This window comes from Archocentrus centrarchus, chromosome 3 (assembly GCF_007364275.1).
Source record: "Archocentrus centrarchus isolate MPI-CPG fArcCen1 chromosome 3, fArcCen1, whole genome shotgun sequence".
Classification (NCBI taxonomy): domain Eukaryota; kingdom Metazoa; phylum Chordata; class Actinopteri; order Cichliformes; family Cichlidae; genus Archocentrus; species Archocentrus centrarchus.
In genome coordinates, this window is record NC_044348.1 from 17,603,278 (window position 1) to 17,624,078 (window position 20,801).

General features: G+C 40.4%; 1 protein-coding gene across 1 annotated transcript in view; it reads left to right on the plus strand.

Moving 5' to 3' along the window:
• Window positions 1–3,223: 3,223 nt before the first annotated feature.
• Window positions 3,224–20,801, plus strand: part of aldh1a2 (aldehyde dehydrogenase 1 family, member A2) — a 29,397-nt gene continuing 11,819 nt past the window's right edge. Inside the window, exons 1-7 of the mRNA XM_030725554.1 lie at window positions 3,224–3,431; window positions 11,247–11,351; window positions 13,129–13,269; window positions 13,547–13,676; window positions 16,984–17,045; window positions 17,804–17,932; window positions 19,946–20,059. Coding sequence (XP_030581414.1) covers window positions 3,315–3,431; window positions 11,247–11,351; window positions 13,129–13,269; window positions 13,547–13,676; window positions 16,984–17,045; window positions 17,804–17,932; window positions 19,946–20,059 — 798 coding nt within the window. The 5' untranslated portion in view covers window positions 3,224–3,314. The remainder of the gene's footprint in view (window positions 3,432–11,246; window positions 11,352–13,128; window positions 13,270–13,546; window positions 13,677–16,983; window positions 17,046–17,803; window positions 17,933–19,945; window positions 20,060–20,801) is intronic.

The window sequence follows — 20,801 nt, forward strand, 5'->3', positions numbered from 1 at the left end:
TTTCTGGAAAAAAGGAGTGACATGAAGTCCAGAGATTCCCAGCAGTGTTTTGTTACTCTGTGCAGACATAGGCCAGTGTTTTTAGGTATTGACAGTCTTCATGTTTTGCTCTGTGCAGTGCCTGTGTAGTAATCCCCCCCTCTCTGCCTCAACCCTCACCATCACCACCACCACCTCGTTTTAATTCTTTTGGCTGTATTGTGCTGTGTTGTGTGATCATCACAGGACAGCTGCTTTCACCACACCTGTAAGCACTGTTTTTCTTTACAAAGTAGTTACAGTGTTAAACCATGTGCTCGGCATCTGAATTAAACACTCAGTAGCGGTCAGTTATCCTCCATAAACAAAAAGACTTACTGCTCCAGCAAATTCAGCGCCAGTGAAAACATGTCGGACGACTTTTAAGAAATTAGAAAAAGTCACTCATAGCTCCCACTGTCATTTTGGTGGCAATGTTTGTTGACTCAAAAGATTAATTTTGACACATAGATTTTGAGCGCGTTCCTGACGTTTTGGTGCATGTATAAGCTTTTCAGAGGAACGGATCTTCAGTGTTGAGAATTTAAAGTGTTTTGAGAAATATGCCAAAGCAGCTGAGGAGAAAAACGACAGAATAGTATGTGCTTAAAACTTAATAGCGCATATACTGATAAATTTTACACTTATAAAAATCCAATTCGTAGCTGCGTCAGTTTTGTAAAAGTTTTTGTTTTAGCGAGCTCGGGGAGCTTGGGGATTTACCAGGTAAATATGAACCAATGAAAGATTTTCTATTGGGAGTGCAGATATCAAACACACGATCTAGAGAAAGAAAAATCAAACAATTTTATTTTTATGAAAACCTTTCGGGTCTATTGGAAGTTATATTAAAAAAAAAAAAAAAAAAAAACATGACAGTGTGTATTTTAACAGAACTTTATAGGAATCCTCATTATTTGCTTTTATTGCTCATTTGTCCCAAAATATACAATAAAAATAATAACCGCCTTTAATCAACATACATTTAGGATAAAATATCAAATCAGTTTCAATTAATAAGCAGCTTTGTCTCAGTTTAAATAATTAAAATCTAATTATTTAGGCAAAGTAGACTAACTTATTCACGGGGGAGTTAAAGTGCAGATATTTACAAATGTGTCCGCCAACAAATAAGCACAGAAAAAATGAGAATAGTTTAATAATGAGAATATTAAAAACGATTAGATATCCCGAATATAAGAAACTAACCTCGTTAAAGGATTGCGTGGGATATGGTGGCCATTCTTCAGCCTTGTTTCTTGATTTTTTGCGCACGGAACCACACACTTGGATCTGAACTATTAGACACATTTAGTTTCTACATTAGTTTTTACATTTTCATTCTAACGTTTGGGGAAAAAAGAGACCCCAATTAATAATTTTGGTTGTTTTTGTGATTAAAAGAACAACAAAAACATATTTCCCAACTTTCAGAAATATGCACGTACATGCATTAGTCAGTTATTTGCTCTCTGCAGTACTTTGAGGAAAACACTACCAGTGAACCTGGATTCTTTTTTTTTTTCTTTTTTTGGGGGGGGGGGGGGGGGGGGGGGCACTCACCTTTTCTTTAGGAAATGGTTTCCCACTCACCTTCCTTCATCTGCCTTCAGGAAGGTTTGTGCTTCTTCGACTCATCGCTGGCTGTAAGTCATACCTCCATTTGTTATCGTTTCACGTTACCATCACTTCAGCTTATCAAGCGTCTCTCCCGAAATATGCAGACTTCAGTGAACGTGTGTGACCCCGAAGAGTCTCAGGCTCTCTGCGTCCAACAGAGGGAGCTCCATGAAAACATTTGAAGTGGCGGCTAAACGTTTGTCACACCGTCTCTCCGGTATGCCTTATCTTCCGTTCACTGCGCTCTGTGAAAAGGTGAGACGACAGGCTGAGAATGGGATGTTTTGAATCCATTAATCAATGTCACAGTTTCAGAGCCGTCCTCTTTGATGTGAAACAGACACTTGGAGAGTGTCGCCCATGCTGTGAAAAAAAGAGTGATGTGCTGATGGAGAAAAAGCATCCTGCGGGGATTTGCAAATTATGGACCTACATCTGTCCCAAACTCCTTTGTCCTGTCAGGAGGCTCAAGTTATGAAATCTGAAATTTACGTGCTTTACGTGATTCCTCCTTCTATAAGGCCACTAGGCTTCTGGATGCACCTCCCGTTTCTTTACATTTCTGCCAATCTTAATGTGCAGATAATCACAAATAAGCACCTTATTCATCCGTAAACTGTCGAGAGAGTGATGTCACGTTAAGAATGAAGATCTATTTGTTGTGGATGTGTTAATACGCGTGGATTTACTTTAAATCCTTTAGTTTTCCGAGACAGGGCCCTACAGCTAATTGGAGGATGTATATTGGTAGGTTTTAAAGGAGGCGCTGGAAGGAATTATCACCTGCAGGACAAATCTGTGCCAACAACACCCCCGCACGTAGGAACAATTCCTCCACTTCACATTTGCATAACATCTCAGGCCATGGGGAGGTTGTGTTAGGCAAATAAGACTACAGGGTGATAGTGAGGCGAAAAGAGGTGCGACACCTTTGTGTCGCTTAGGAAATGGTTAATGATGGTATAAGGGTGAGTTTATGGTGTCCTTTATGTATGAGGGGTTGTTTTGTTGACTGCTGGATCCAAGGGACAGTTAACTTTTAATCTAAAATGAAACAAAGTGCTGAAAGGGCTCAGAAACACGAACATTTGAGCGTTTACAACTGCAAGTCAACAGGGCAAACTCCGTCTGCGGAGAAGGAGCATGCGATAAGCTCCGGACGCTCATGGCGAGACTGGTTTGCTAAACAAAAATGTAGGCTTCATTGGACTATTATGCTTTAGTAACTAGTCTGTTTGCTCAAAGGGCCCATTTATATAAATTACATAAACTTGGCCTAGTGTTTACACGCTGAATTACCACTAAATAATGCTATACTTATGATTATCATAATAATCAATTTCAGCCGAGTATAAGCGTGGTATATATGTGCATTTAACAGGATGAATTAGTTGTAGAAAAGCGTCAGCTGTTGATGAGTGAGAGCACTGGAAACTGAGTGCACCGGGAGTGTGAGGTGGGTGGGGTGGATGTGTTCCTCCTCCTTAACACGCATGGCTTTATGTAAATGCTTGAATTTATTTTTCAAAAGGACAGCCCTTTCCTTTGCCCAATGAAAATGAACCGCTGCTGACACCTGGCTATAAACCCAGGAAGGAATCCAAAATCCCAATCAGAACTGTGCTGAAAAAACCCAGAGAGGCGCAGCCAGGCAGACGAGCGCAGAGACGGCCGCGATGACTTCCAGTAAGATCGAGATCCCCGGAGCGGTGAAGAGCGACCCCGCTGCTCTCATGGCATCGCTCCAGCTGATGCCCTCACCGGTGCCCAACCCGGAGATCAAGTATACCAAGGTCTGTGTCTCTCCACACTCCGCCACCGACCGTCCAGAGTTTACTTTACGCGTGACGACTCAGCCTGTATGCGCAGATCTCAAACCTAAACTTGGAACTCTTTAGAAGTAAAGCGAGTTTGTGTGTCAGCAGCTGGAGCTTCAGTGTGAGACCGTGTAGCTCAAGGCAGACTGGAGGTGAAAATGATCCAGCAGAACTATATAACTTAAAACCTGGTGCGCCGCAAGTTTTAATTACATTGTTTTTCGTCCGCACACGCTCAAAGATGATCATTAAATCTTAAATAACCCATGCACCACACGCTGAAGCAATGTCGAGTATATGGCTGATAAAGCACATTTGATAAATATTGTAGATTGTTGTGTTTTCGTGATAGGCCTATCGCTTTATGCGTTTTGAAACAAAAACTGGCTTCCCAAAGCAGTTCAGCTTTTTGTTGCTTTTGCATTTTAAATGTGAGTAATGTGCCTTATTTTGTTTGTAGCTGGCGTCAGTTAAAAGTGCGCATGCTACACAACAGCTATGATTTTAAGTAGACGCCAACAACGCATTAACAAAGGGCGTGTCACAGTTTGACCGTATTTTAAGAAGTGCACCACATGCTAAACTTTTACAACACTGAGTCACGTGGCCAATTTTTCCACCGTTTTAATGTAATTTTTATATTTATTCCATCTGGAATACATTATCCTTAATCTCACAGGCCAACCTCATTTCAGGTTACAGCGTGGGAAACCAATTTATAAAATATATTTTAAAAGGGTATAAAATAAAATAAAATAAAAACCAGAGTAATAAACGGTTCCAGTTCTCTCGGTATAATTATTTATTTGTTTTTATGTGTAAATGTTTTTGTGATATTCAGTCAGTTTCCTGTTATTATTACAGCTCACGGTTATAGTAGGAGTCAGTAAAAAAAAACCAAAAAAAAAAAAACCCACAACCAAAATGCTTTCTACCTTCTCTTTAGGCAATTTTCTACCAACAACATTGATGGCACCACAGACAGGTCAAGAAAATATTTCAGTGACGCGTTTTTTTCGCTTTTATATCAGACAAACATGTTCAGCGAATAAAACCTTTGGAATTAAAATGCAGTTTATTTTTAAGGTGTTTCCAGAGGACTTTTGCATCGTTCTGCAGTGAGAAGTGTGCTTAGGAAGAGGCATGAGTCAAACAAAGAACTTTGATTGATGTTGTTTATATATATATATATATAAAGTAAAAGAAGCATTTTTTAAAATAATCATTAATTAATCAGTTGATGTCATTTTAAGCCTTCAGGATTTTAAAGTGAGTCTTCACCCACCACAAGTGATGAGTCACATGAAAAACTGCCATGATACAAATTGTTTTGATTTGGTTTGGTGCCTGGATTATCTTCTTTCTTTCTCTCTCTCTCTCTCTCTCTCTCTCTCTCTCTCTCTCTCTCTCTCTCTCTCTTTTTGAATTCATGCACACACTGGTACACCTTCATGTAAATGCACGCTATTAGTCACTGAGGGTTGATGATCAGTCTGAGCAGCCTGGATGAGTCTTGCTGTAGTTTGTTGCTACTGAAATGGTCCCTTAGCTGCAGAACAAGTGTTTTTATGATTGTAAGATTAAAGGGCATCTCTCGTAGAGGACAGACAGATGATAATGTGGTGGAAGTTCATTTGCTGCTATAATTGCTCTGTGTTAACACATACCTCAGTGTTATAAGTGCAAAGGGCACGCTGCTGCTGCTGCCCTGTAAAGACGACGGTGCATGTTGTATGGGCTCTGTCCTGCTAAAAGCTTTTCATTCCCTCACAGTTGCAGAATGTTAGTTAAAGGAGTGTACAGGAGGAAATTTAGGAAGCGACTTGGTGAATTAACCCCCAGGAATTTGGATCATCCAGTCCCTGATGGCTTGGTGGACATAGGGGGCAGAAGGGCCCTGATTTATGGGCACCCCTGGCGTGGACTCTCCTCACGCCCTGTTCCTGTTCACCTCCCTGCTGACTGCAAGGAAATCAGCCCACATTGTTCACTAATACTGTCCTTTTCCTCAGCTATGATTTTTTTTTTTAAATGACCTTTCCTGCAATACAAAGGCATATTAAGCTTTTTCTAGCCTAATGAGAATTCAACTCAACTTTTATCAAATTTTGACTGCAGTGACTTTTCTTTGCTTTGCAATGCAAAGATCAGATGGTCCCGGAAGTAGAGATATAGCTGATGCATTATCACTCTTTGACAGATCTATAACAGGGAAGCACATGATTAAAACAAAAGGGCCAGTTGAGGTTTGCCCCTTGTGCCTTTCACCGAGTCACGAACCACTCACAGTGAAACTGTGTGATCGTATCAGTAAAGATATCTTCCTGCTTGCATGCAAATTATATAAAAGTGGCATTTTTAGTTTCTTAATACATTCAATAGACTTTGTAGTTTTTATAAGTACTCTCTTGTAGCTAAAACTATGAGAAGAAGCATTTTTACCCCCCACCCTCCACCCTCCATTCCCACATTTCTTTTGCTTGAAGGATCCAACAGCTGGGTTACAAGACAGAAACAGTTTAAAGGTTGATAGTACCACAAAGGAAACCATAAATAAGAGCACGCTGATAGCTATTTATTGACATTTTCCACTTGTGTCAGAAGTGGAAAAGAGAGAGACTCAGTTTTATAAATAATTATGGAGAAAGTTTTCCTGGTCTTTTTAGCAGGTGATACTTGTGGCTTTGTTGTGGTTTTTCACACTGGTGAGTGATAATGACTTGTTAAATCAGACACTCGGTGGGACAAATTTAACAAGAAAGGAAATAAAAGCACAGCTTAGTGTCTTCTGCTGTGAATTAGAAGTCTATAAAATGTTTTTATGCACGGTGAAAAGAGAACTATTTCGCAACATATTTACATTCTCAAAAGTTTGCATGTGTTGTGGCTTTCTGATATTATAAAGCCTTTGTAAATGTATTTTAAACTACAAGAATGATCCGCAAATGTTAATATTAAGCTTCAACAAATGGGCACATATAGTCATCTGATAAGAATGCATATTAAAACAATTCTGTTTTTGTGTTCAAAGCACAAATAAGGTGATAACATATCTAAAGAACTGAGAAGGTCCAGATTCAGGGATCACATTCAGCGGCCTTGTTCACTGTCTGAGTTACAGATCTCTTAATCTAATCAAGTTATAAATTTTCTTTGTTGCTTTGCTCATGATGGCATTAGTGCACTTTCACCATAGGAACCTGTGCAGAGCCTCTCTACTGAAGACCCATGTATTTGCAAAGCAGTCTATGCAGAGACATCTCCTCAGTGTGGATGAATAAGAGACTCCATCAATCTGTCACTGATTGAGATAGTACAGATGGAGGCTTGGGGCTCCCCGATGCTAGGTGCTGTCCACCGGGGTGTAAATTATGACCCTGCCTCACTGTGTGGGTTAGTGGCCCTGCCTCACCAGAGTCTGACCTGCAGTTCTGGAGTTTTTCACTTCAAAACCACCATCTTACCGCGATCAAGATCAAACAGAACCAAAGTTAGTGGATACTGTGCAACTAAATGATTTATCACAACGAGCACAGCAAGATTCCCCTCCCTTCTGGGCCTTTGCTTTCACAATCTCCTCGTTCGCACACACATGGCTGTGTACGCTCTGAAACGTGTCTCTTTGATTGTGACAGGGTAAGTGTGCACCACCATTAATATGTCCATTGGTGTGAAATGCCTGCTTGTGCAGCGAGTGTAAATTATCGTCTTAGCAGACACGTCAACATCATGTCCCCTGTCTCTTAATCACTTTTTAAGGAAGAGCAGTGACAGCGAGGTTACCCTGTTAACTTCCCACACCTTCAGTCCGCGGCCCTCCTGACAAGAAACGTGTAAATCCTTACGGTGTCATTATGAAAAACACTTGGCTTCATAAATCTGTTGAAATAGGCTCTTTTTCTTCGGCAAGCACAAGACACAGCAGAGACAGCTTTTCTGGATGTTTATTTGTCCGTGGAAAAAAGCATGACATTTCTTTATAAATTACTTCCTCCTTGTCCACTGATCCCATGAGCGAAACTATGTTAAAATGTTCTTTAAACACTCCCTTGACCTGAAATATAAAGAGTGGTTAAGTACACAGGAAACCCATCAAACCTCAAATGGTACCCCCCTCCCGCCAAAAAAAAAAAAAACACTATGAATGAGAGGAGAGATCAGTTTTATTGTTGATTTATGAAGATTAAGCTACACGTGGACTTGTTTTTTTGCTCTATCTTTCATTGGGACTGCAGATTGACATCTTATATAATTCGTGTAGTAAATAATATTCACATTCATTCTAATAAAGAGGGAGTTTAGGTGCTGGGATTCATTGCTGCCTGAATAAATCTGCCCAGAAACTTTGTCAAACTGGCACCAATATCAATTTTGGGATGTTATTAGAAAGGTGTGTTTTGTATTAGGTTTGTTTCTTGTATAACTTCGAAGTCAGGATGAACAGCCGCTATCACTTGCCTACTCAAATTGACGAGACAAAGATGCTTGCCAGGGAGTGACAATGAGGCTGCCCTTGCCAAACCCAGGAGGGCAGGGTGGCATTGTCTGACGGTGTGTGAATGAAAAACATGAAGGCTCCATGGTGTCAGACATGTGGAGAGGAGTAGGAGAGAAAAAACCCAGCTGGTCTCCACTTTCACATGCTCTCCACTCACTTGTAACAGTAGTAATTATAAGACTTTTGAACGCCATCCAAAAGCAGAAAGGAAATAGAGGTCCTGTGATAGGGGAGGATATGAAACTTCCTGCGCAGACGAGTGTTGCAGGTGCCCGTAGGATTCATCTGGCTGTGGAATCTTGGCGTGTTGTGTGTAAACACACACGTATGTAAACCCCCCCACATACACACACACACACACACACACACACACACACACTCTCACATACGCCCCCGAACCTTCCCCCATCCCACTGACGAGAACTGAGTAGCCTAACATATTCTTTCAGCATCTGAGCTGTGAGAAGAAGCAAAGAGCCAAACAGATGTTTTGTTGGCTGCAGGAAGTATTTTGGCATTTCTTACTTCCCATTACAGTTCACTCAGAAAAAATGAATTGACACAAGTACCACACAAAAATTTTTTATTAATGTGAAAAAAGGAAGGTCAGTAATGTTCACATTTTAAACTTTGTGTGAGATGAGCAAATCTTGATGTTAACATTGCTAACCTGTAACATTTTTTTGTTACAGATCACAGAAAATTGAAGCTAAATTGAAATATGCTAGAAAAAATATCTTTGAGCACAGTGGGAAGCATGGTGGCATGGTGGTTAGCACTGTTCCCTCACAGCTAGACGGTCTGTGCCTTTCTGTGTGGAATTTGCATGTTCTCCCTGTGTTTGCGTGGGTTCCCTCCCATAGTCCAAAGACATGCAGTTACTGGATTTAGGTTAATTGGTGATTCTAAATTGCTCATAGGTGTGAGTGTGAATGGTTGTCTGTCTCTCTGTGTTAGCCCTGTGACAGGCCGGTGACCTGTACAGGGTGTACCCTGCCTCTCGCCCTATGACAGCTCCCCCCGTGGCCCTGAAAAGGATAAGCAGAAGTGGATGGATAGAAAATATCTTTAAATCGTGTTTGTTTATATTATGTCTCATCTTTTCAGGATCCCCGTCACTCTCAGGCTTGCACTGGATGATGGGACTGACAGTTTTTATCGAAAAGCACGAGAGTTGCTAAATGTTAGCAGCTGCCCTGTGACCCATGCAGGAAGCCCTGACCTATAGGCTTACTCATCCACATCAGGCTTCCTCGTTATTATTCGGGCAACACATATCGCACTCGGCTTTAATCCTCAAATTCACATGAATAGCTGCAGAACTAGATCTTTACTTATTGTTTAAAAAAAACATGTAGTCAGTAAATCCCTGGATTATTTGTGTCCATATTAATTATTTTCTTTAATCTTATGTGCGCTTTCTGGATTTTAAGCACTGAATGGCAGCCCAGACTTTCATAAACATGAACCTATCATGTGAAGTGATAGTAACGACCCCGCAGGGAATGGGAAAGAAAACACTATTAGTCATTTGAAAATGTGAACCTTTGCACTTGCTTTTTCATCCTTGCGTTCTTTGCCCCTCGTCCAAATGATCCTAAAAGCAATTTTAAGAAACCTTGAGAGTTGATTTACGACTCCAGCCTGTCATCTTAATCAAGTCTCTCAATGGAACGAGACAAAAGTCTAACACCAGTCCGAGCCCAGTGAGAGGGCTGAGCCAAACGGCGTCTGACAGTTGTCCTTTTCTGGCTGTGATTTAGGTGGGGCCTTCTCCACTGTTGTCGTGCTTCATCCGTTCTCCTTTAGCAGCATCTTGTGAGAGGGGTTACGCCATGCATAAAGCTACCCATGGTCTGCATTCTTGCTTGGACTGTTGAGGCTGTCAGGGGGCTCCTCTGATTTAGGGCGCCCCACTTCAGTGGCCCCTATAAATTTAAAAACTAATTCAGTGCTCTACAGGACTTTTTGTTTTTGTAGCTGGCCCTCTGCTCCTTATTGTTACTGACAATTTTATGAAGTGCTCTTAATGAGCAGCAGATTAAAGGTGGCCTCTGATGGAAGGCGCCTGAGAATACCAGGCTGGTAGAGGGAGAAGTTACTCAGGCCTGTGTTCAACTCTGTGTATGGGGAACAGTTTTGGGGGTAACCAGTACAAAGGAATCATGGAAGAATGAGTGTGTACCATATTTTTGCTTTGTGAAGTGGTACATAGATATACTTAAACACCTTAAACATGTGCATGTGAGGTAATCCGATGCAGAGTCCACATTATGAGCCAGTGAGCCATGGGAATGACAAGGAGGAGGGAGTCGGGGGAGCAGAGTGATGTGTTTTTACTGTGACTCCAACGGTTTTCAGACTCTTTGGCATTTTATACCAGCCTGAAAGTAAACACAGCTAACACTTTACAGCCAATTAAATAGTACTTAAAGCCGGCGTTTATGGAGGTAAACATGTTGGAGAGTTTAGGGAGGCTACAACCTGTGGGATACTTGAACCCTGATCTCAGTACATCAGAACTCCTCTAAAGTAGAAGGAGGGTAAGAGCATATGTATACACAGAGGGATTTGTGCCAGCAGATGTTCTCCTTGCACTCTATCCATCAGACAGACTGACAGCCATTAAAAACAGTGTGTGAGTAAGTCAGCCTAATGAATCCAAACATGTCAGCGGAGAAGGAGATTTTTGTTGCTGACTTAATATGCTTAAGGTATTGAATATGTCCTGTTTTGGAATCCAATGTTGGTTGTTTAACGGAAGACTTGTTTTAATGCATCACAGAAACCAAGTGCAGCACGTGTTTTATGATCTTGTAAACGAGCAGCAATGTTGTGAAACGTGTGTCTGTGTACTTGGGGGTGGGGTGGGGGCAAGTGTGTGTGATTGGGATTTATCTGTACCCCCACATCCACCCACCCCCTTTGTCTGGATGGTGGAACACTCCCTAGAGAGCAATGCTGGACAGACAGGAATCTCTGTCCAGATTTCCAGAGATTCTCCCTGGACGTTCTGCTGCGTGAGAGCTGTTTGTCTTTCACAGTCCACAAGCACATAGCTGCAGCAAAATGGTGCAATGAATGCATTACTTGACATAAATATTTAAAAAGAAAAAAAGGGTAGCCATTGTTTCCCAATCAAGCTTAGTATATTTGGATATTGCCTTTTCAGTCTTTCAGTGATAAACATGAAAAAGATATGTAAGGTTTTGATAACCATTTTTTTCTATTTAAGTCATTTAACATGGGATATCTGTTCCTAAAATACCCAAACTGTCATTTTTCTTTTGCAGATATTCATCAACAATGAGTGGCAGGACTCTGTTAGTGGAAAGGTCTTCCCGGTCTACAACCCGGCTACTGGAGAGCAGATCTGTGAAATCCAGGAAGCAGATAAGGTAACTGTTACACAGAGAAAATACAGCATGTTAGGATGGAGGAAATCAAAGTAGTAATATCATATTAGATAAATATAATTCAAGTAAATTAAAGTAAGTAAATGGTTATTTTAATTAGTAGATTTAATCAACAAAAAATGAGCCCTTATTGGCTGTTATGTAAATTCCAAGATATATTACAAAAAACCCACAAATAATAAAACAGGAATCATAAAAAAGATCACATGCAGTGAGAAGTAGACACATGGGGAAGACACAGATGAAATGACAAAGACAAAAGGTAAAAGAGGACTACACACAGGTGGGAGGGAAGCACAGGTGAAGCTGATGGGGGTGGGGAAAATGTTACTAAAGGACAGAAAGGAGCACAAGCAGAAAGTAAAACCACAATGACACTTGAGGAAAAAGTCACATTCAAAGTAAAACAGGAAGTAACTAAAAACAGGAATTAATAATGAAAGAGAATGAACAGCAGTAGAACTAAACAGGGGCAGGATGGCATGGAAGGCAAAGAAGGAAGACGATAAAATAGTAACTGTAAAAAACCAATAGAAACCATGGGGACCATGACACCTCTGAATGGTTTATTTCATATCACTGCATTAAGTTCAGCAGACTGCTGATATATTTTGTGTCCAAAAGCAGAAAATAATCTGTTAAATATAGTCAAAAATAATTCAGAGAGAACTTATAATGCTTATTTCCAACTCCGTGTTTTTATTCTTGGACTTAACATTATTCATAGTTTAAAATGATCTTTATTAATCTTGCACACAGCCTTGGTTCATCCTCTTAGTTCATCCTCTGTCTGAAACAAGCTGTTTTAGCTCCTCCCCCTTTAAGCCAACTTTCTTCTGACAGTCAGAGATTTGAGATGAAAACTTTAAGATACCCTCTCCCTTAAGCATCAAACGGAGCCAAGAATAGAAACAAAAAAAAACTGGCAGAAACTGAGCATCTAGTGCAGTCTGGAGTTTCTGGCTCACAGGGATCACTTTTACACATGATGACCTAATTTTTTGAAACTTTATACATGTTTAAAATGAGCATGTAATAGCATATATATTTGACAGGAAACAAGGAAAGTATGACAGATCTACCTTAAATGAATGTAGTGGAGTGAAAAGTAGCGTGAATTTCTGTGTGCTTAGCTTTCAGCACTGGATAGTCTGACAATATATCAGACAAGAAACCAGATATGGTAACTTGATCTACATCATAAAGATGGGGAAAAAAAAGCTTTGAAAAAACAAACAAACAAACAAAAAAAATAGTAAAGTAAAAACGTCACACTATAGGGTTAAAATTGAGACTTTCGATGTATTTTAGTGAGTACTCTGTAAAGGGTTAACCATCATTACAACTTAGAGTCTTGCTTTAAGTTTTTTTTTGGCCTTTATTAGACTGGGCAGTGCAGAGAATAGACAGGAAAGTAGGGAGTGAGTGAGGGTGACAGCATGCAGGAAATGGTCTGTAGTGGACTCAAACCCAGGCCCAGTAAGGACTCTATCCTTTGGTACATGCACTGCATGCTTAAACAGGTGAGCTATAGTGGTGCCCTGGAGTCTTGCTTTTAGTCCTTATACATGAGTGAACTAGTTGGATCTGCAGAATGAAAGGCAGAAGCACAATATAAGATAAATCATCTTTGTTTTAGGTTCAGTAAAATCAAGCATAGCATAAAATTGTCTCTTTATAGACCCTCTGAAATGGAGAGACATATTTGATTTGTTTGAGGACATTTGATAATTAAATAAAATATTTATTTTTCCTGTAGGCCGATGTTGATAAAGCGGTGCAGGCAGCTCGCCTTGCCTTTTCTTTGGGCTCTGTGTGGCGAAGGATGGATGCATCAGAGAGGGGTCGGCTGCTGTCCAAACTGGCTGACCTGGTGGAGAGGGACAGTGTCTACCTAGCAGTAAGTGGATGGATATTGGGAATGTTCTGTTATTTTGCCTCCCTTGTTATTTAATACATTTATGCCTTCTACAGAGAAGGATCTGCAGTATAAATCTATGCTTTGTCCAAAAGAGAACATATTACTACAACTAAAGGGCTGTATTTGTGGTTAAATATTATCTTAGTGTCACATTTCACCAGTGGGTGAGTGTAAAAGATGGAAACAGTATGGAATTATGTGAAGATCACAAGGTTATATCACATATTTCTCCAACATCTCCCTCGTCTCTCATCAGTCTATTGAGTCACTGGACACTGGAAAGCCTTTTCTGCCCACTCTGTTTGTGGACCTCCAAGCAACCATAAAGACACTGAGATACTTTGCTGGATATGCAGACAAGATCCATGGCACTTCCATTCCAATGGGTAAGAGCTCTTTTCAAGTACTTTTCAGTGAAATGGACTGAAAGCGATTATGGATAATGATAAATAGTCTAGTTCTTATATGGCGCTTTTCTACTCTGAGCACTCAAAGCGCTTATACAACACATTTGCATTCACCCATTCATACAAGCACTTCCATCTGTAGCTAAGCGCTTACTGTCTACCATTCACACACATTCACACTCCGACAGTTGCATTGGAGAGCAACTTGGGGTTCAGTATCTTGCCCAAGAATACTTTGGCATGCAGACCAGAACAACCAGGAATCAAACTGCCAACCTTCCAATTAGTAGGTGACCTGCTCTACCTCCTGAGCCACAGCCACCCCAAATGGCAGTTAAAGGTAAATGAAAGGCTTAGTCAGATGATGGTAGCAGATTTTCAACAAAGAGGTAGGTTTGTGTTTTTACATTAACTGCTGAATAACAAAAGCCTTGATTGAGTTTTGTTCAAGCAAGACTCTTTCTGTTTGTTCCTCTGGCTTCTGTTCTCGTGGGACCAGCAATAAGACAAGCAAGCAAACAAACAAACAAACAAACAAACAAACAAACAAACAAAAACATGATATTCCAGGTGTCTGAAAAGTGAAGCCCCTGTGGAAGCGCTTTAAATCTTTATTTTCTTCTAATGGCCAGCAGGGGGCGGCTCCACTGGTTGACAAAAGAAGTCTGATTATATAGAAGTCTATGAGAAAAATAACTTTTCTGACTTGCTCTATGACCTCTCTAAACACTTTCCTGATGAGTTTAAGGATTTAGTTGCTAGTTTACACTCTTAATGAATGCAACATGATGTTTATTTTGTAAATTACAGTCCCATTTAGAGAAATATAGATGATAATGAAAGGTATTGCTTAGGGTGTGGTTACATCAAATTGACAAATCACTATCATATAAATGTGCCATGTCCCCGGTTTCTTAGCCAGATCCACCGCTCGCTCTGTGCATCAGCTTGAAGCTTCAGAATGGGATTACTCAAACAATTTGCTTGGCAAGCGAAAGGTTGCTTGTTTGATTCCAGATGGAGACACAAATCTTCTTTGGGGTTGTGTCAGGAAGAGCATCTGGTGTAAAACTCTGCCAAATCAAACATGCAGCACTACCTGCTGTGGTGACCCCTTGTGACAAGGGAGCAGCTGAAAGTAGCTTTAAAATACTAAATTCTCCACTAGGTCTACTGAGGTCTTTAGCAGGTAGAGTTTTATTTTAAGTCCCTTGTGCAATTCTGGGGTGTCATAAAAACTGAAAATAAATAAAAGAGTTCCTGGCTGGGAAAATCTATATGATCACTTTCTAAAGTCAGAACAAGAACCTGGAAAGTGAAGGGAAAAAAAGTGGGGGGAAAAAATTGTATATGACTTGCTGAGTATTTGACATCATACAGACTAAAGTCAAATTTTGGTTGATCATAAAAACTTATCTTTGATTATTGGTAAATGTGCACCCATTTCATGCAATTTCTTTTTTTTTTTTTTTTTTTGCTGACTTTTCCTTGATGATTTAATATTAGGCTAATTGCCACATAAAGGGACCTAGATTAGTAAGTATAATTTATTATACAGTACCAGTCAAAAATTTGAACAGTTGAGTGTGTCCAAACTTTTGACTAGTACTGTATAACTGTGATAACAAGTGCAGTAAATCAGTGTTTATTATACACTATAAACAACTAGAAACGTGTTATTTAAACAGTCAGAGCAATAACATTTGAGACATTGTTTTTGTAGCCTCCATATTGTTTTCCTATGCTGACTTAAAAGCACATTAATACAGCCATGAGAACACCATTTTAATATAGGAAATCTATCAGAAGAGCATGTGCACAATTAATGTAGTTGTGCAACTTTAAAATTTATATAATGGTATTTGTTTTGAGACAGAGGCTAGGATCATTGCATAAAATATTGCACTATTCCACTACAAGTGCAGAAAACTGCACTTTCATATAAAGCATCTCTCTTTGACACTGCGCATTGCCTTTTTTTTTATTGTTATTAAAACAAACATCATTGTTACTTTAAGAAATTATTTTGTATTTAGAGTTTTGCAGAAAAAGTAAGCTTACACTCAGAGAGGGACAGTAACAAATTGGTAATCAATCCAAAACACTTCTTGTCTAGAGGAGGCAGCCACCAGCTCTAAGGCAGCTGAAATTGAGGGTGGAATGGAGAAAAGTTGGCTGTGTGTTTCAACAGGAAGAAAAAAAAGAATAAGTGAGAGGACATGGAAAACATCCTGATACCACTGTATTGTCCCTCTCAAAGCTTCTCTTGTACGCTGCTGCCAAACCAACCACAGTGAGCATTTTCCCAGGGCTTTGGTCTAAGCTTTATTCCTCTTGTAGGCTTTTAGAGTAAATAAACAAGGGTATTCCTGTAGTAATCATGTTTGTTCACCTGTTAGAATGAGCTGCAATATAGCTACCATGAGCAACTCCTCAGTATCTATTTGTCTTTGTGTTATGCTGATACTGTGGTGTTAAATTAGTATCATAGACAGTGCAAAATGAATGGGGAGCGTCATTGTGTGGAGCACCTTTGGCAGTACAGTTTGGTATCATTTACATTGCCTGTCTCAAATTGAAATATAATTCATGTGCAGGCATTATTCTTTCCAACAAGCCTTTGGATATTTGAGTTCCTTCAGAAAATGTCATGCCTACTGGGTTTATAGATTCATTCCACAAACAATAGCAGTTTTGCAAGATCCACACTGAAATACACACACACACACACACACACACACACACACAAAGCTGAAATATGGGAATCTTACTGCAGTTTTGTGTCTGTTGTCAACATGATAGTTTGGCTTGTCATCCCCCACTGATCCTTCCAGTCCAAATGCAACATTAAGCAATCATCAGCTGACCATTGTGGTAACAAATTCATACACACATTTCTCAATATGGATTGTTTTTATGGAGAATGAACAAACATGGCACACCCTCCGTAAGTACCTCCTTTTTACTCAAGTAATGCAAGAGGAATGAGCAAACCTTTCCAGCATAACACCCATCTCTATGACCTAAAACAGTTACACACATGCCTGTACTGCTGGAGGAAACGTAATCTCTCACCAGGGTAAAGCAACCAGGAATGCTGCATGTGGATTCATTTGCAAATTAACATGTTGAGTCAACAACACCAGGGGAGTCAGGTGGTGACATTTTTCATGTGTTTAGAGGGATTTTTCAAGATTTCAAGCTTATTTTGTGTTAAAGTGTTAAGGCTTGGAATGAATAACCCAGTTCTCTCTTTGCTCGTGTCTGCATGTGTGTTCCTCTACAGATGGAGAGTACCTGACATTTACCAGATATGAGCCCATTGGAGTTTGTGGACAAATTATGCCTGTGAGTATAACCCTTCTGACAAGTGACATGCACAATAGATACAAAGTTACAGGGGAAGATTGAAGGGAAAAAAGTGATGGAATTGGCTGTGTTTAAAAGTCTTCTCTGTTTATTGAATTACATTCTGAATTTTCCAGTAATTCCTTGTCAGCCACAGTTTTTAAATCTTGCTGGTAAGTGCCCCCCCCCCCCCCCCCCCCCCCCCCCCCCCAATTTGCCAGTGACTCTGAAAAAAAGAGAACAAGAAGTGAGAAACAGAAAAATGAGCTAAGGGAATGGGTTTGAGGAAAGCGGAATGATGAGAAAGGAGGAAAAGATCAAGGAGAAAGAGACACTGTTGATTGTGCAAGAGTGCAGAAAGCGTGTGGTTCTGTGTTGAGCCCCATGAGCTCCTGTGCAAAGCAGAAATAACACAGGCCTGTGTGTTGAACAGTGATATGGGTCTATTGCACATGTGTTGCAATTTCCCGACTTTCTCAGAATACTGTGGGAAGAGAAAATACTGTACAAGTGCCGAGAACATTTTCTCACTTGACTATGTTTAGACAGAGTGAAAATGAGAGTGAGTGACTTAAGAGCGATGAGTTATTGAACTTGACTTGTGACCACCCAGTGTGTCAGATGCATGATGTCTTTTTCCGGTGTGTGTGTGTGTGTGTGTGTGTGTGTGTGTGTGTGTGTGTGTGTGTGTGTGTGTGTGTGTGTGTGTGTGTGTGTGTGTGCGTGTGTGTGTGCGTGTGTGTGTGTGTCATGCACAGTGGAACTTCCCTCTGATGATGACAGCATGGAAGCTGGGCCCAGCACTCGCATGTGGAAACACTGTCGTCCTGAAGCCTGCTGAGCAGACGCCCCTCACCTGCCTCTACATGGCAGCTCTAATCAAGGAGGTAAATTACAGAATCACTATGATGGCAGCAAACATTTGACGTGCACAGTCGAACATCAGCACTGAACTAACTAAATCAGAATCACTTATAGGTTTCATTTTGCCAAGGACAAAGTGTTCACTTTGACTTTGGCCAACACTTTATTTAGACAGTTCAATGTTAATGTAACCACAAAGCGATAAAAAACAGATGTTTAACAAAGTGTCGCATCACTCTGGTGCATCATCTCAGAGTCTGTAAACCAGAACTTGGCCCTTAGGTTATCTCCAGCCCATACAGAGTCAAAATGAAAGGGTTGGTTCGCCTAAATTACACAAACAAACACTGTAATGATCTTAAACGCAGCGATTTTAGTCTCCTAAGACAACAGTACAATTTGTTTGTGGATCATAAAACTGAAATATTCGAACTCGTTTTTTTGTGTGTGTATGAGAAACAAAGCTCAACATTAACATGTTTGGCAGGAAAATGGTGCAGAAACATTAATAATGACATACATTAATGTTGTGAATAGCTGTTTGCTGAACTGCTATGCTACATTTAAGAAATATTTTAGCTAAAATAAAATCCAATATTAATACTAATATAGTTGATTCAGCATAATTTGTTATACACTGTGTGGACAAAAGTACTGGTCACGCTTATTAATCTTTGAATTCAGGTGTTTTCAGTCTGCCTTTACAAGCATTTGTGAAAGAGCGGGCCATTCTAAAGAGCTCACTGAATTCAAGTGTGGTACTGTAATAGGATGCCACCTTTGCAACACTTCCGCCCCGCCCCCAGATATTACACAATTAACTGTAAGTGGAATTGTTGCAAAGTGGAAGCATTTAGTATCCACAGCAGCTCAGCCACGAAATTGCAGACTACATAAAGTTGCACGGAGTGGGGTTGCCAAGTCCTGAAGTGCATAGTGTATAAAAGTTAAACTGCAGTTCCAAACCTCCTCTGGCATTAATGTCAGCACAGAAACTGTGCGCTGGGAGCTTCATGGCATGGGTCTCCATGACTGAGCAGCTCCTGTAGGTGTAATGTGTAGGTGTCAGTGCTTTAAACTGCTTGTTTTCTATTGTTAACAAACTGCTATATATAACGCAGCAGAAACAGTTCTGCATCTTGCTCCATTTTGCCAACAGTACACAAAAAGTACACCAAACACCAACACAAAGTCTGCTAAAAATCAGCTCCTGTTAGGTAGCTTACTGGCACCGTGTTCACCACTGCCGCCATTTCCCTTCCAGTGGCTGAAAATTTGTGGTCCTTACCCATCAGCTAACATGGTGACATTTGAGAATAATACAGTCAGTGTTTTAGCCATAATGGGTACTCCATCATAGTACCGCACCGAACAATTTAACTGGGAAGACAGCATGAGGATTGATGAGAACATACACACTGAACATATCTGAGCTGTTACATGATTGATGAGAAAACCTATTTACAGTTTTCACTTCTTTGATATGAAATGTTATATGTTCACATAGTTTCATATGTAAAGTTTGGATACATCAACATAAAGATGCTCTAGAAAAGCCTGTCCTTGGGAACACGGGTATCAACTTTTGCACGAGTCCTCTCCCGTTTCCATCTTTCTTCATTTATTCCTGTCAAGTAACAACAAAAAATCCCCCAAACAAAATAATAAAATAAAATATAAACATCTTAAAAACACTGATATAAATAGAGTAAAATTTAAACTAGAGTTCTTTGTAGTGAGTGCAGCTGTGTGCAATAAGGATAAACACATGACTAAGTTAAACAACACAGTATCACACGGTAATGTATTGAAGCCAAAAAATGTTCAAGTGTCTACATCCTCTCTTCTTTTCCCCTGTCTTCTCCGGCCTCGCCTCTTCTCGGAGACTATCTGTCTGTTGCCTTTTTGATGTTCTCCCCACTCTCTGCTTGTAGGGAGGTTGGGTTGGGTCCGGATTCCCCCACACTGCCTGTGGTTTTGCTTGGCTCTGCTGTCATCTCCGCTAAAGCTTGTTTCCTCTCATATTGTTTTGACAGGCCGGCTTTCCACCGGGAGTCATCAATATTTTGCCAGGATTCGGGCCAACGGCAGGAGCTGCAATTGCTTCACACATGGGCATAGACAAAGTGGCTTTCACAGGATCAACCAAGGTACTTTTCTCTCTCGTGAAGTGGCTCAGATCAGCAGCTGCCTACTGCTAGCTTTTCTCACTGAACACAGTTGACACAGTGACCAACATGTGCAGAGCACAAGAGCAGGCTGGGTAATTAGGGGATGTTGTGTGCCTGTATTGAAGTTTAAATGACAAACAAATGGGGTCTTACATAAGCTGCGCACCCTGTCATTACTCCTCATGACAGGGCTCTGATTTTATCGCACACACATGCACATATTTGCACTGTCAAGAGTATACAAACAGGTCTCTCTGAAAACATTGTCTCTCGTCTGTCTTCCCTCAGCTGTCTCTGCTGTATTAATGCACCTCCACAGTGCTTTTCATTTAACTTGTCATCAGGAAATGCTAGGGATATACCCTTGCAACTCTGCAGAACAGGGAAGCAGTTACGATAAAGACAAAGGACATACCATGTTAGGTGTTGAGTGTTGCAGTGTGAACAGATTCCTGAAGTCAGAGGGAACAGCCAGAGTGACAGCAGATCCTTTTCTACAGATCATTTATAAACATCTGTCATTTCCATGGGGCTAATCCCCTCTGTTAAGACCATTTATGGTAGCCATAATGTTAGTTATATTTTTGCGTGACCATCCTGTAATTTACACGTATCTTTAGCAAGTCATGTGGGCTTATGTAATATTTGTTTTGACTCCTGTGCTGTGTTGCAGGCGCCATGTGTACAGTATGTGTAATCAGAGCAGCCTCTGATAAGCCCA